Source organism: Vulpes lagopus, chromosome 12 (genome assembly GCF_018345385.1).
Source record: "Vulpes lagopus strain Blue_001 chromosome 12, ASM1834538v1, whole genome shotgun sequence".
NCBI lineage: Eukaryota > Metazoa > Chordata > Mammalia > Carnivora > Canidae > Vulpes > Vulpes lagopus.
In genome coordinates, this window is record NC_054835.1 from 47557097 (window position 1) to 47573714 (window position 16618).

General features: G+C 40.0%; 1 protein-coding gene across 5 annotated transcripts in view; it reads left to right on the forward strand.

The window, feature by feature from the left end:
• Positions 1 to 16618, forward strand: part of HELZ (helicase with zinc finger) — a 159819-nt gene that overhangs the window by 25349 nt on the left and 117852 nt on the right. For all 5 annotated transcript variants that reach the window (XM_041723762.1, XM_041723763.1, XM_041723761.1 and 2 more), the window contains 2 exons: positions 1904 to 2131; positions 5233 to 5269. In XM_041723762.1, coding sequence (XP_041579696.1) covers positions 1922 to 2131; positions 5233 to 5269 — 247 coding nt within the window. In that variant the 5' untranslated portion in view covers positions 1904 to 1921. The remainder of the gene's footprint in view (positions 1 to 1903; positions 2132 to 5232; positions 5270 to 16618) is intronic.

Consider the following 16618-nt stretch of genomic DNA (forward strand, 5'->3'; position numbering starts at 1 on the left):
CAAAGGCTGAGGTTCTTTTTGAATTTTTGTTGACATATTCCTTAGAAATTTCTACATTTTTGACATACAAGTATCTCGAAGTTGAAGGGGCCTGGACCTCTGTTGACGTCATCCTGCCTCCCTCACTGCCACTGTGTTTTGGGTGCCCATCCACAGGTGTCTGCCCTCAGTTTTCACTGCAGTGCACAGGCAGCAGATGGCTAAAGACCAGCTGGAAGAGCATGGGCCAGTTTGTCCTCAAAGCTGGAGGGGCCAGGCAGGAGTGTGGGCTGGAAAGAGGCGAGAGGGTCAGATAAATATCTGGAGCCAGTTGCTAAGTTGGAAGGTAGGGAGGAGCAGGAGAGTGAGTAAGATAGGAGCAGGCATGAAAAGCATGAAAAGCAGTCTCCAGCTTGATGGAGCTGGTGACTAGAAGTCAGCAAGAGTGATCCTCGGAAGCAGGATTATGATTGTCAGGTCAGAGGATTTTAGGTCTTCTCTGCCCAGGCTTTGTGCTCTTGATAAGTGAGTGATCTAGCTGGGGAGAAGCTGTGATTGAATTCTCAGTACCTCTTCCTTGGGCTGCGGTAGTGGTCTCTTATTAATGGCAATGCCCGCCTCTCACCAGTTCTCCACAGGACTTCTAAACAAGAGATTCCTTCCTTTCTTAATTTTTTAATTTTAATTTTTTTAGAATTTTACTTATTTATTCATGAGAGACAGAGAGAGAGAGAGAGAGGCAGAAACATAGGCAGAGGGAGAAGCAGGCTCCCCACGTCGAGCCTGATGTAGGGATCCCAGAACTCCAGGATCCAGCCTTCAGCTGAAGGCAGATGCCTAACCACTGAGCCACCCAGGCGCCCATAATTTTATTTTTAGAGATTTATTTATTTGAGGGGAGGGCAGAGAAAGAGGGAGGGAGAGAGAGTCTTAAGCGGGCTCTGCACTGAGCGTGGAGCCTGATCTCATGATCCTGAGATCACAACCTAAGCAGAAACCCAAGATTCGGATGCTTAACCAAATGTGTCACCCAGGTGCCCCAGATTCCTTCCTAATTTAAAATCTGTCATGGCTCATTGCCTGTGGAGTGAAGCTCTCCCTTCTTGTGGCACATGAGGCCATTTGTATCTCCTCCTCTTCCCCTGACACAGCTGGAATTGAAGTCACATAGTTTCTCCTCAGTGAGTTCACTTGAACTCTTCTCTCTCAAAAGCCCACATATGCTCTCCCTATCATCTCTGCATGGTGAACTTCTGTTCACCTTTTGAGGCCAGCTCATGCCTTTCGGCAGATGGAATAAGTCTTTGTAACTGTTCATTTGTGCTTTGCTGCTCTTGTTAGAATCCGAGTTTCTTGAAAGCAGTGATGCCATGCTCTGTCTTTGACTTTAGTGCTGCTAGCACAGGCCCCAGCCTCGGGAAATCTTTGTTGAATTATTAGGCAGTTCAAACTTGGATTTTAGCCAGTTTTTTATGTTGGTGGGAAAAAATCCTGCATGGCATAGATTTTGATTCTCTGCAGTCACAGTCACTGAATTACAAGACTGAAATTGGGAAGTTTGGATATGAAACATTTCTGTACCTTCTGGTTTTTTAAAAAAGAAGCTTTCACTGTTTGTTACACTCTGCCATATTCAAAGTCATGTTTCATTTATACATTTGCCTCATTTATACATTTGATGTGTTGTTTGTATGATACTGACTTAGGATTGACATTTTGCTTGGATCTTAGTAAGACTTCATAAACTATAAAAGAAAAACAGATTTTGTAGCATCAGTAGCCACTGCTCAGCTGCAACCTTGATCAGAAGTCTGGTTGAGAGTCACTATTCAGATAGATAATTAATCCAGCTGAGTAGGAATTAGGCTAGAGTTTAGTAAGATTTTAAAACCTTCTCTGATTTGTTCTTTCTTCCTGTCTTTAGGATTTTTGTCCCTGAGTCATGGAAGACAGAAGAGCTGAGAAGTCATGTGAACAAGCGTGTGAATCACTTAAGAGGCAGGACTATGAAATGACCCTCAAGCATTGCACAGAGGCCCTCCTTTCTCTTGGCCAGTACTCCATGGCCGATTTCACAGGGCCATGTCCACTGGAGATAGAAAGCATCAAAATTGAGAGTCTTCTTTACAGAATTGCCTCATTTTTGCAACTGGTGAGTAAATACTGTTGAAAACCCATTGCTGAACCATGTAAAATGGACTTTTTCATTGAGTGGGGACAGTTGTTGGTCACAATCACATAATTCTGGGCTGACGAGATGAGTGACATGGTTAGTGATTACTGAATACGTTTGATTGTAACAACTGTTTTTAAGCCTTTAAACTTGTACTAATATATAGCATTTTGGGTTAGTCACTCATTCAGCAAATATTGAGTATATATTATGTGCTGGACACTGGCCTAGGTACTTGGTATACATTGGTGAAAAAGAAAAAGCTTCATGGTATTTTTTCTAGTAGGGGACAGACAATAAACAATTTGTCTTATACATAGGTAGACACTTTAGACTGTTAGAAAAAAAAAGTCAGGGCAAGGGAGGTTGAAGATACTGGGGTTAAGGATGTGGTTGTAGTTTTGAATTGAGTGGTCAAGACTGACTTCACTGAACAGGTGATATGAAGGAGGTAAGGGAGTAAGCCATGTCAAAATCTAGAGGAAGAGCATTACAGGCAGTGGAAACAGTCAGTGCAAAGACCCTGAGGCAGAAGCCTACCTGGCATGTTTGAGGCCAGTGTTCTGGCATGTTTGAGAAATAGCTAAGAGGCCAGTGTCCTGGGGGAGGATAATGGCTAGATCCTGTGGCCCTCTAGGTCCCTGTAAGGACCTATTTTTCTTCTACTTAAGATGGGGAGCTCTTGTGGGATTTTGGGCAAAGGAGTGGCATGATCTGATTTGGCAGGAATTCTTTGGCTTTTGAGTTGAAAATAGGCTGTAGAGGAGTAAGTATAGAGGCAGGGGACTAGTTTGGAGGCTATTGGAATAATCCAAGCCAGAGATGATAATGTCTCAGACAAAATGGTGGTAGTGGAGAGAGTGAGAAGTGGTTTGGTTCTGATTCTAAGTTGAAGGTAGAACTAGTAAGATTTCCTAACACATGAATGCAGAGAGGAAGAAGGAGGGAGTAGTCACAGATTCCTTACTTCAATATTGTTTTGTCTGAGCAATTGGAAAGTGGAGTTTCCTTTAACTGAGATGACAGGGCTGTGGATGGTGAGCAGGTTTTGTGGGGGAAGATCGGAGTTCAGTTTTGGACATACTGAGTCTGAGATGTCATTTAGATACCCATCTCGAGATGCTGAGTAAGAAGTCAGGTATGCAGGTGTGCAGTTTGGAAGAGAGGTCTGGGTCAGAGATACTGACGTAAGAGTTGATGGCCCATAAGTGATATCTCTGTAAAGTCTTGAGCCTGGGTCAGATCACCAAGGAAATGAGTGTACGTAGAGAAGAGGAAGGGACTGAGGACTTAGATTATGGCAATACAGTGTTAGGAGGCTGGGGAGAAGAGGAAGGACCAGAAGAGCAGCCTGGAGTAACCCTTGATGGAAGGGAAAGCCAAGGGAGGGCTACGTATAGGCAGCCAGGTGAGGAAAGTGGATCCAAGTGAAGGAGTGTTTAGCAGCGTCAGTTGCTGTGAACTGAGTAGTGACAGTTGTGAGTTGACTGGGATGTGATAGTGTATCTGAATGGGAATATGGAAATGTAGTGTGTGTCTACCTGGATACAGTACAGGTCATTGGAGACCTCCGTGAGAACAGCTTCCATGGAGTGATAGGTGAACAGCTGACTAAGGAGAGTCATGGGGGGCAGCCCTGGTGGCATAGCGGTTTGGCGCTGCCTGCAGCCTGGGGTGTGATCCTGGAGACCCGGGATTGAGTCCCACATCGGGCTCCCTGCATGGAGCCTGCTTCTCCCTCTGCCTGTGTCTCTGCCTCTCTCTCTGTGTGTCTGTGAATAAATAAATAAAATCTTAAAAAACAAAATAAAACCTTTTTTAAAAAAAAAAGGGAGAGTCATGGGGAAGGAATTGAAATTCACGAGTATAGATAGTTCTTGAGTTTTGTCCCAAAGAAGCACAAAAAAGTGGCAGTGGTAGCTGATGGGAGAAGTGAAGTCAAGAGAAGGATTTTTTATTTTAAAGAGTTTACTTATTTATTCATGATAGACATGAGAGAGAGAGAGAGAGAGAGAGAGAGAGAGAGAGAGAGGCAGAGACACAGGCAGAGGGAGAAGCAGGCTCCATGTAGGGAGCCCGACACGGGACTTGACCCCAGGACTCCAGATCACACCCTGGGCCAAAGGCAGGTGCTGAACCGCTGAGCCACCCAGGGATCCCTAAGAAGGATTTTTTTTTTATGATTTTATTTATTGGGGGATCCCTGGGTGGCTAAGTGTTTAGCGCCTGCCTTCGGCCCAGGGCGTAATCCTGGAGACCCGGGATTGGGTCCCACATTGGGCTCCCTGCATGGAGTCTGCTTCACCCTCTGCCTGTGTCTCTTCCCCTCTCTCTCTCTCTCTCTCTCTCTCTGTCTCTCATGAATAAATAAAATCTTAAGAAAAAAAGATTTTATTTATTTATTTGAGAGAGGGAGAACGAGCGAGAGAAAGCATGAGCTGGTGGAGGGGCAGAGGGAGAAGTAGCCTCCCTGCTGAGCAGGGAGCCCGATGCGGGACTCAGTCCCAGGACCCCAGGATCATGACCTGAGCTGAAGGCAGATGCTTAACTGACTGAGTCATCTAGGTGCTCCAAGAGAGGGATTTTTTAGTTTTTTATTTTAATTTTTAAAGATTTTATTTACTTATGCATTAGAGACACACACAGAGAGGTGGAGACATAGGCAGAGAGAGAAGCAGGCTCCATGCAGGGAGCCCGACAGGTGGAAAGCCAAGTGTGCTGGGAAGCAGGTAGACATGGTGTGACAGTCCACAGAAATTCTTTTCTCAAGGTTTTGGTTTTCTCAGTGAAGTCGTTAACTGAGGGCGATCATGAAGGAGGAGGTTCTGGTGATTTGGAGCTAGAGAAAGTGAGAAGTAGGAGCAAGTAAATGGACAGAGAAGTACATTGTAATGTTTACTTGTAGAGTACTATGTAATCCTCGGAGCATACATGAATTAGTTTTGCTCTGTGAATATTATATTTGAAGCATTAATAATTAAAGTTTGAAGCAAAGCTGAGCCTTTTTTTAAAATTTAATAAAATCTGTTTTAAGCAGTCCTTGAACTACTTACTTTTATCTTGTATTTTTTATTTTGCAGAAAAACTATGGGCAAGCTGATGAAGATTGTAGGCATGGTATGTTTAAAAATGGTATTGTTTTCTGTTTTGGAAATATTGGGTTATTTAAATTAGCAATGTTTAAGATTATGTTTTTTATATGCTAATTTCAAGAGAGATTAAAAACTCTACCTTACTGTGGTGACTGGTAACTAATTTGGATGACAGCTTACCTGTCCTGATGAGTGTACACTTGAATATTGTTCCTAGTCACAGATGAGAACATTGATAGTGTCCTTTTCAAATTTGTGTGAATATTTTCAGTCAGTAAGAGCCAAATTTTAAGAATTGTAACACACAGTGATTAAATGTTAAGCTTGGAAGGATTGAAATGCTTGCCTGTCCCTCCTAAAATGTGTTTTCCTTTCAGTATAGATTTCCCTTAGAGAGGAAAGATTGTCTGGGGTGCTGCTTCATGCTTTTTCCTGTTTTCTTTGGGCGAGAAATTAATTAAGAAGATTCTTGCTCCTTGGGTACTTATAGAATAGGAATCATTTTCTTCATGATTGCTGCGAGTTCACTGGAATGAATCTAGGAGTGATTGGGTGAGGGTGTTCAGCGTACATTCTCACACACTTTTGGTGGGATCTTTGGCACAGCTCAGTGATTTAAATAATATAATGTTTCATTTATCCAGAATTTGGGAAAGGGGTGCTGAAGTGTTAAACAGAAGTTAACCTTGTTTATTACACTTTTGTATCAAAACTTTTAGAAGTATTAATGGTTTTTGTTGTAAACCTTACAAAACCGTCTTATTCCTGTGGCATAATGGACCTAATTTAACCATTCACTGAAGAATGTGAACCTCCTTAAATAAAATCTTTTCTATCTGTGGACATTTAAAATTACCAACAAGCCAAAATAAGTAAGTCAAATGATATAGGGGAATATGAAGAAGTGAATGGTTTCCCCTTTTTACCTCATCTGAAGAAGTCATTGTTGCTAGTTTGCTGTATCTTTGGTGCCTTTCTTTATAGTGACTAACACAGATGCTTATCATATGTAGATAGGGGTTTTCCTTTAAAAATTAAGAAGGGGGCAGCCCGGGTGGCTCAGCGGGTTAGCGCCGCGTGCAGCCCAGGGCGTGATCCTGGAGACCTGGGATCAAGTCCCACGTCGGGCTCCCTGCATGGAGCCTGCTTCTCCCTCTGCCTGTGTCTCTCTCTCTCTTTCTCTCTCTCTCTCTCTCTCTCTCTCTCCATGTCTTTCATGAATAAACAAATTAAAAAAAATAAAAATTAAGAAGGATTTATGTGACTAACAGATTTCTTATATACCAACAGATCATGGATATCTTTCTAAGTTCCACCAGTTCCAATTACTGCTTAATATTCCATACTGTGTTTCATATTTACTTAAAAATTCTCCCATTGATGGGCATCAGGTGGTTATAGTTTTCTAGTTTGTCAATTATAATCCATCTTGTAATAAAAATTTATTCTTGGGGATCCCTGGGTGGCGCAGCGGTTTGGCGCCTGACTTTGACCCACGGTGCAATCCTGGAGACCCGGGATCGAATCCCATGTGGGGCTCCCGGTGCATGGAGCCTGCTTCTCCCTCTGCCTATGTCTCTGCCTCTCTCTCTCTGTGTATGTGTGTGACTATCATAAATAAATAAAAAAATTTAAAAAAAATTTATTCTTAATGTTTGTTTCTGTAGTATAGTCTTAAAAGTTGGATGTCTAGGTGAAGGAGTTTTATTTAATTTTTAGAAATTACTTATTTTTAAAAGGTTTTATTTTATTTTTATTTATTTTTAAAAGATTTTATCTATTCGACACAGAGAGAGAGCTCAAGCAGGGGGAGCAGCAGAGGGAGAGGGAGAAGCAGGCTAGCCGCTGAGCAAGGAGCTCCATGGGACCCTGGGATCATGACCTGAGCCAGAGGCAGACACTTAACTGAGCCACCCGGGCACCCCTGTTTTGTTTTCTTTATTTTTTAAAAAACTTTTTAGAGAGAGTAAGAGTGAGAGAGTGAGGGAGGGGCAAGAACAGGAAGAGGGAGAGAGAATCTTAAGCAGACCCCCTGCTGAGTGAAGAACTAGATGTGGGCCAATCTTCTCACCCTGAGATCATGACTTGAGCTGAAATGAAGAGTCGGACACTTAACTGACTGTGCCACCCAGGTGCCCATGGGTAAAGGAGTTTTAAAAATTGAATATCTGGTGGGATGCCTGGGTGGCTCAGCAGTTGAGCACCTGCCTTGGGCCCAAGGCATGATCCTAGAATCTGGGGATCAAGTCCCACATTGGGCTCCCTGGATGGAGCCTGCTTCTCCCTCTGCCTGTATCTCTGCCTCTCTCTCTCTCTCTCTGTCTCTCATGAATAAATAAATAAAATCTTAAAAAAAAAATTGGATATCTGGGGCACCTGGCTGGCTCAGTGGTTGAGCGGCTGCCTTTGGCTCAGGTCGTGATTCCGGGGTCCTGGGATCAGGTCCCGCATCGGGCTCCCCACGGCAAGCCTGCTTCTCCCTCTGTCTATATCTTTGCTTCTCTCTCTCTTTGTCCCTCATGAATAAATAAAATCTTCAAGAAAATGGATATCTGGGTTAAAATTATATGCTTATAGTTTTAATGGAACACTGTCAGATTTGTTTCCGATGCACACACTTCTGTAGCAATACATGAGAATGCCTATGCTGTAATCTTAGTAGTACTGGAACCTGTCAGTCTTGACATTTTGCCAGTCTCATGTGAGAGAAACAGATCCTCTTTGTTTAATTTTCACTCCCCTGAGTATTAGTGAGATTGGTACAGTTTTCTCATTTTGGAGACGTACAAAGTCCCAGAAGGTTAAATGACTTGTGAAAAGTCACAGACCAGTAAATGAGTAAACGCTGCTAGTGAAGGAGCATATGGAAAGTGTTGCATTTTTCTGTTGTCTTACTTAGCATTTTAAAGTTAGATACTATTTTACAACTACTTAATTATTAAAGTAAATGTTTAACCAGGAAACTTTTGGAGGTGATGGATATGTTTATTAGCTATATCTTGCTGACAGTGACATGGGTGTGTATATATATATATATATATATATATATATATATATATGCAGACTTACCAAATTTATACATTGTGTGTTTTTTTTTTTTAATATACCAATTATACCTCTATAATGTTGGGAGAAAAAAGTTTAACCAACATCAGGATAAAGTTGTAATGCAATAAGTACACTCTTGTGTTAGTGGAGTGTGAGGGAGAATGCAGCTTGGTAATACATTTATACCCTTTGACCCACTAATCTTATTTCTGGGATGCTATCCCAAGTAAATAATCCAAAAGAAGGAAGAAATTGTATGTGCAGTGGTGTTCAGTGCAGCGCTGTGTATAAAAGTGAAAAATCATTTAGCTTCCAGTATGGGAGGAGTTCTCTAATTAAATTCAGTGCATTCCTTGTTACCATTTATGTGATATGGAAGAACTTGGAAAATGCTTATTACCTGAGTGCAAAAGCAGCATATATGAAGTTGTTTATTTGAAATAGATATTTGGTAGTATTGGCTAAGTTTATATGTATGTATTGCTAGCTGTAGGTTCTGTTCTTAGATGAATTTTTTTTTTCTTTCAACTTTTGGAAATGTTATATAAGATAAAATACCATGATTAGGCAGTGGGTTAGTAATACAAAGCAAGTCAAGAATTTCAGTCTGTTAATGATGACCCTGTTTTGTAATGCTGGAGAGCTGTGGAATAGCTCCTCTCCTACTGGCCCTAACCTTACGCTTCCCTTTTTTATACCATATTGTTTTGACGTCTGTTCCCTTACTGTCAGGCTGTCAGTTTGCATTCCTTGCAACTCTCAACATGTCTCATTGTAACTACCTTCCACCTCTTTTCCATTTGCTGCTTCTGACTTTCAGATTTCACTTTGTCGGGCAGGGTTAGGAAATCTGATAGGCATTGTTTGTTACAGAATTAAAAAACATTAGTTGTTTTTTTTGTAATGAAGAAATTAAAATATTTTCTTGTAAGAAAATGGAAGTTTGTTTATCTATTTTTTAAAGATTTTATTTATTTATTAGAGAGAGAGAGAGAGAGATCGAGATCGAGATCACAAGCAGGGGGGAAGGGCAGAGAGAGAAGCAGACTCCCCACTGCTGATGTATTACCAAATGTATAAATGTATTACCAAGCCTGATGTGGGACTTGATCCTGGGACCCTGGGATCATGGCTCGAGCCAAAGGCAGATGCTCAACCAACTGGGCCACCCAGGTTCCTGGAAAATAGAAGTTTAATAAGCATCCATATTCTCAAAACTTAGAGTGTAACATTATCATATTCCCTTTTTTTCTGAAATATTTGAAAACAATGACAGACCTCATGTTATTTACCTCCTAAATACATTAGTACACATCTCCAAAAAATAAGGCCATAATTGTATAACAACAGTTTTATTATGAACCAAATAAGATTGACCGTGATTCCTTAATATTACCTAAAGTCCAGTCTATAATCAGATTTTTGGGGATCCCTGGGTGGCTCAGTGGTTTAGCACCTGCCTTTGGCCCAGGGCGCCATCCTGGAGTCCCAGGATCGAGTCCCATGTTGGGCTCCTGGCATGGACCCTGCTTCTCCCTCCTCCTGTGTCTCTGCCTCTTTCTCTCTCTCTCTCTCTCTCTCTCTCTCTCTCTCTATTATGAATAAATAAATAAATAAATCTTTAAAAATATAATCAGATTTTTTGGTTATTCCCAAAATGTTTTTTATGGCTGATTTTTTTCAAGCCAGGAACTAATTAGAATAATAAAATTTAAAGTTGGAATTTTACTTCAAAAAGAGTGAATAGAATCTAAGTAAGGACTTGAGGGCATCTTAAAAATGAACTATATATAGGCTCTATGTTCAGGGACCTTAGTTCTGAGTTTGGTGTTGTGTTGTAGATAGTGAGAGTTGTCACACTTGTGAACACTGGGTAAATGAGGTGGGCATTCTGTTTTCATTTTCTGAACATAAGTTTAACTGGAATTAAAATTAAGACTTAAAAATACCAAAATAGAATGAGAAAAATGGCAAAAGTGAAATAAAAAGAAAGTATCAACTAAAGGAGTATTATGCTACATGTAATACATAGATCAAACTCAATCATCATAAACATCAATGAATATTTTTCCTAACGTGGCCAGATTTTTAAACCCTAGGTGAGAATGTCATTTTTTTTTAAGTAATATTTATACCTAGCATGGAGCTCAAACTCAAAACTCTGAGATCAAGATTTGCATGCTCTACCAATTGAGCCAGCCAGGTGACCAATCATTAATTTGTTTTTAATTGATGTATGGCTGACACAGTGTTAGATTAGTTTCAGGTGTGTATAGCATAGTGCTTCAACAGGTCTATAGGTTATGTTGCTGTGTTTACCACAAGTATAGCCATCATCTGTCACCATACAATGCTGTTACAGTTCCATTGACTATTCCCTATTTCCCTATGCTGTACCTTTCTTTCATCCTCCTGACTTACTCATTCCATAACTGGAAAGCTGTAGTATAGATCACTCCCTTATCACTCCCTTCACCTGTTGTCCCCTCCCCGCCCCGCCCCCATCATCAGTCTGTGCTCTGTATTTATGGTTGTTTCTGTCTTTTAAATTTGTTTAGTTTTTTAAATTCCACATTTAAGTGAAATCATATGGTATTTATCTTTATCTGATTCATTTCACTTACTGATACTGTCTAGGTCTATCCATGTTGTCACAAATGGCAAGATCTCATTCTTTTTCATTGCTGAGTAACATTCTATAGTGTGCATATATTTGTGTGTGCCTGCAGTGTACTGCATCTTCTTCTTTTTTTTTTTTTTTTAAAGATTTTATTTATTTATTCATGAGAGACACAGAGAAAGAGAGAGAGACAGAGACACAGGCAGAGGGAGAAGCAGGCTCCATGCAGGGAGCCCGACATGGGACTTGATCCCCGGACTCCAGGATCACACCCTGGGCTGAAGGCGGTGCTAAGCCGCTGCGCCACCCAGGGATCCCTGCATCTTCTTTTTTTAAAAAAAGATGTTAAGGGCAGCCCCGGTGGCTCAGCGGTTTGGCACTGCCTGCAGCCCGGGGTGTGATCCTGGAGACCCAGGATCGAGTCCCATGTTGGGTTCCCTGCATGGAGTCTGCTTCTCCCTCTGCCTGTGTCTCTGCCTCTCTCTCTGTGTGTCTATGAATAAATAAATAAAATCTTAAAAAAAAAGATTTTTAAAAATTATTTATTTTACAGTGTGCATATGCATGGGCACTCAAAGGAGAATAGAGAGAGGGGCAGGAGAGAAAGAGGGAAAGAATCCTGACATGATCTCAATGACCCTGAAATCAGGACTTGAGCTGAAACCTAAGAGTCAGACATTTAAAGGGAGTGAGCCACCCAGCAACCCCTGTACTGCATCTTCTTAATCTATTTTTTTTTCTTATTAATCTATTTATTCATCAGTGCACACTTGGGTTGCTTCTATATCTTGGCTGTTGTAAACACTGCTGCAATAAACATAGAAGTGCATATATATTTTTTTAAATTAATGTTTTTGTTTTCGTTGGGTAAATAGCCAGTAATGGAATTACTGGATTGTATGGTATTTCTATTTTTAATTTTTTGAGGAACTTCCACACTGTTTCCCACAGTGGCTGCACCTAATTTGCATTTCTACCAATAGTGCAGAAGGGTTCATTTTTCTCCACATCCTCACAACACTTTTTTTTTTCTTTTTGATTATAGGCATTCTGACAGGTATGAGGTGATATGTCATTGCAGTTTCGATTTGCATTTCCTGATGATAGTGATGTTTAACATCTTTTCATGTATCTATTGCCCATCTTTATGTCTTCTTTGGCAGAATGCCTATTCAGGTCCTTTGCCCATTTTTTAATCAGGTTGTTTATTTTCTTGGTGTTGAGTTGTATAAGTTCTTTTTATATTTTGGGTGTCAACCCCTTTTTGGATGTATTATATGCAAATATGTTTTGCCATTCAGTAGGTTGCCTTTTCATTTTGTTGATGGTTTCCCTTGCTGTTCAGAAGCTTTTTATTTTGGTGTAGTCCTAGTAGTTTATTTTTGCTTTTGTTTCCCTTGCCTGAGGAGACATATCTAGAAAAATGCTGCTGAGGCTGATGTCAAAGAGATTACTGCCTTTGTTTTCTTCCAAGAGTTTTATGGTTTCAGGTCTTACTTTTAGGTATTTAATCCATTCTGAGCTTATTTTTGCCTATAGTGTGTGAAAGTGGTCCAGTTTCATCCTTTTTTTTTTTTTTTAAGATTTTATTTATTTATTTGAAACAGAATAAGAGTGCATACAAGTAGGGGGTGCAGCAGGGAGAGGGAGAAGCCGACTCTCTGCTGAGCAGGGAGCCCAACGTGAGGCTCAGTCCCAGAACTCACTGAGCCACCCATGCACCCCTAGTTTTAGAAAAATACCTTTAAAAAAAAAAGAGGGAAAGAAAAGCTAAGCCTAATCAAGGTATTTTTCCAAAATTTTCAATCTATGACAAAGGAGAGAAGAATATACAATGGGGAAAAATCCCTTCAATAAATGGTGCTGGGAAAACTGGAGAACTGCATGCAAAAGAATGAAACTCGAGGTGCCTGGGTGACTCAGTTCGTTAAATATCTGCCTTTGGCTCAGGTCATGATCCCAGGGTCCTGGGATGGAGGCCTACATAGGGCTCTCTGCTCAGCCGGGAGTCAACTTCTCCCTCTCCTTGCAGCGCCCCCTACTTGTGTGCTCATGACCTGAGCCAAAACCAAGAGTTATACACCTAATTGACCAAGCCACCCAGGCGGCCCAGCCTAGCTTTTCAATGAAAGATTTTAGAAATAACCAAGGGCTTGGTGAAAAAAATAACGTAATATAGTGATGTGACTGAAAAACTGCAGTCATACTCAACATATATTGTGTTTAAGGCTTATTTTAAATCACTTTTCTCGTTGCATGTAATTCTTTACAAGTAAGGGGAATTATATATATATTTTTAAATTTTTATTTATTCATGAGAGAGAGAGAGAGAGGGAGAGAGAAAGGCAGAGACACAGGCAGAGGGAGAAGCAGGCTCCTCACAAGGAGTCCGATGCGGGGATGTGGTACTTGATCCCGGACACTGGGATCACACCCTGAGGCGAAGGCAGATGCTTAACTGCTGAGCCACCCAGGCGGCCCAGGGGAATTATTTTTTTATTTTATTTTATTTTTTTTGGCCCAGGGGAATTATATTTTAACTGTTGATTGTTTTTTTTTTTTTTTTTTGATAACCTAAGAGAGGCTATTTTGTTGAAATGGTTGAATGAATATTCCTTTAATATTACTTAGTTTCTAGCCTAAAACATTTCAAGTAAGACATATTACAAAGACTAGAGAATGAGGGCAGCCTGGGTGGCTCAGTGTTTTAGTGCTGCCTTCAGCCCAGGGCATGATCCTGGAGACCCAGGATTGAGTCCCATGTCAGGCTACCTACTTGAAGCCTGCTTCTCCCTCCGCCTGTGTCTCTGCCTTTCTCCCTCTCTGTGTCTCTCATGAATAAATAAATAAAATCTTAAAAAAATAAAAAGTCTAGAGAATGAGAAGGGACAGAGAGACCTGAATATAGCAGCAGAGGTAAGGTATTGGGTCTCCTCCTTACTAACTCCTAGTAGACAGGAAGGAGCAGTTCAGTTTGGGAATAGTTGTGTGCTCACAGTAAAATCTCACAGATAGTTGGTGGGAAGAGAATTTTTCTGCAAGGCATTGTAACATTTTTACAACTGCTCAAGATTAGATTATATTTTTAATGTCCTCTCTTTTGGCAAGTTCAATTATTATAGCTAAGGCAATTTTAATAATACACAAGGCTGTACCGTATTTTCTTTCAAGCCTTTTCAAGATACTACAGATAATAAGGGACCAGGCTGGCAATACCACAATTTAATTTTGTTATATGACACAATAGCAGGAGAGCTTTTTATCTATAATTGTTCACTATTTTTTTGTGATAGTTCTTCATATGGGATCCTACAAGACAAACTGAATTGTATTTTAGGGCAACAGTTGGCAAAAAGTATATCAGTATTGATTCTTGTCTAAAGAAGGGAGAGAGGTGGGGATCCCTGGGTGGTGCAGCGGTTTGGCGCCTGCCTTTGGCCCATGGCGCGATCCTGGAGACCCGGGATCGAATCCCACATTGGGCTCCTGGTGCATGGAGCCTGCTTCTCCTTCTGCCTATGTCTCTGCCTCTCTCTGTGTGACTATCATAAATAAATTAAAAAAAAAAAAAAAAAAAAAGAAGAAGGGAGAGAGGGATGCCTGCGTGGCTCAGTGGTTGAGCGGCTGCCTTTGGCTCAGGGCGTGATCCTGGAGTCCTGGGATCGGGTCCTGCATCGGGCTTCCTGCAGAGAGCCTGCTTCTCCCTCTGCCTATGTCTCTGCCTCTCTCTCTATGTCTTTCATGAGTGAATAAATAAAATCTTAAAAAAAAAAAGATTAAAAAAAATAGAGAGAGAAAAAAGGAAACAGAATTTTGACAAATATTGAGGCCTTCAAACATAAATGTAATGCAAGGACTTTTGCAAAATAAAATTCGCCAATTTTGTACGAAACCAAAGATCTGTGAAAGGTGTTTGTGTAAACTATCATGTGATTTAATACTCTTTAAACATGACATAATCACTTGAGGTTGAAATATTCTTAGATTTTTTTTTTGTTTCCCTGAAACATTCTTTAACACTTGACAACCAGTTTCTTAGTATTCCAATTACTGAAAAGGAATTAGGATATTTCTTTAGCAATTCTCAATCCTGCTGTATAGTTTTTAGAAGGAAAAGGTAACATCTAGGGAACTCTTAGGAGGAGACTGCTAGATACTTTACATTAATTAACACAATTGATCTTTACTACAACCCTATTAGGTAGTTTCTGTTACCTCCATTTTACAGGGGAGGAAGTAGACTTTGTGAATAGAAGTAGTTCAGCTTTAAGTAGGACGATCGTTTCTTTTTCAAAGCATTTTATTATTTGATCCTTACAACAAATTTATATGTTTCTGTTTTACGGATGACCACGCTGAGGGCCAGAGAGATAAAGTGACTTGCCAAAGGTCATATTTGAATAGTTTTAGGGATAGTAAAAACTGAAGGAGATGTGGGCTTACTGGGGAATTTTGTAAGATGTTCAAGACATTCTTTTTTTTTTTTTTTTTTTTAAGATTTTATTTTATTTATTCATGAGAGATACGGAGCGAGCAAGAGAGGCAGAGGGAGAAGCAGGCTCTACGCAGGGAGCCTGACGTGGGACTCGATCCCTGGTGTCTCTAGGATCGGGCCCTGGGCTGCAGGCGGCGCTAAACCGCTGTGCTACCAGGGCTCCCCCTGTTCAAGACATTCTTTTTTTTTTTTTTTTTGTTCAAGACATTCTTAATGATAATTTTTTGGAGTTAATCACTTACTGGAATTGTCCAGAGATAGTCAAGTAGATCTGTAAATGTGGATGGAGTGAGACAAGTTGGCACAAGCTAAATAAAAACCTTCTTAAATACAGAGACTGCAACTTTCAATTTAGTAATCTGCTTCAATAAAGGATATATACATAAAGATAATTATTACATTGTTAGTTTCAATAGTTAAAAATTGGGATTGTTCTGGAACCAGGGAGTAGTTAAATAAGTTGATGTATCTACTTGATGGAACACCATATGGGCAATAATATGATAAACATAAACACTCAGGGAACCATGGAAGATGTTGAATGGGCTGAGGGAAAATAAAGCAGAATACAAACTATTATATTTTATCAGTTACAATCATGTAAAAATTATGTAAATATTGTAAGAGAACATTAATAAGTTTAGTTGAGTGATGAACTTATGGGGAATTTTAAATGTAGAATTTTATTAGTGTTCTTGTAATGTTATTTGTGTAAAGGAAAAATTGAACATAACGAAAGGATATGTTCAGTACAACCAAAATAAATATGAACAGACCCAGTGGACTTTAAATATGCAGTATATATACTGATAGTAAAACGTTTTCTTCGAAATAATTAGGAACAAATGCAATTTCCAAAATATTTTCTTTCAGCAAATTATTTTCTTGCAAAGGAAGCTGAAGTGTGTACAAACTAAAAATAGAATCTTGGACTTAGCAGTGAAGAGAAAGATACAGATTGTTTTACTAGTTGAGCCATTAGCAGTTGCTGGGAGAAATCATCTCAAATGACATGGCATAAAAATGAGTATATTTTGTATTGTTAGAAATATGTGCTCTTGTGATTGTATTAAATCTGTAAACACTTGCAAACAATTAGATTAGCATTCTCTGTGGCCATGTGACAATTAGGTTCTTAGTTAATCTTGCTGGTTTTTATAAAAGCTAATTCTTAACTGCCTAGGAATACCACATGTTGAGATCTGCAGTTT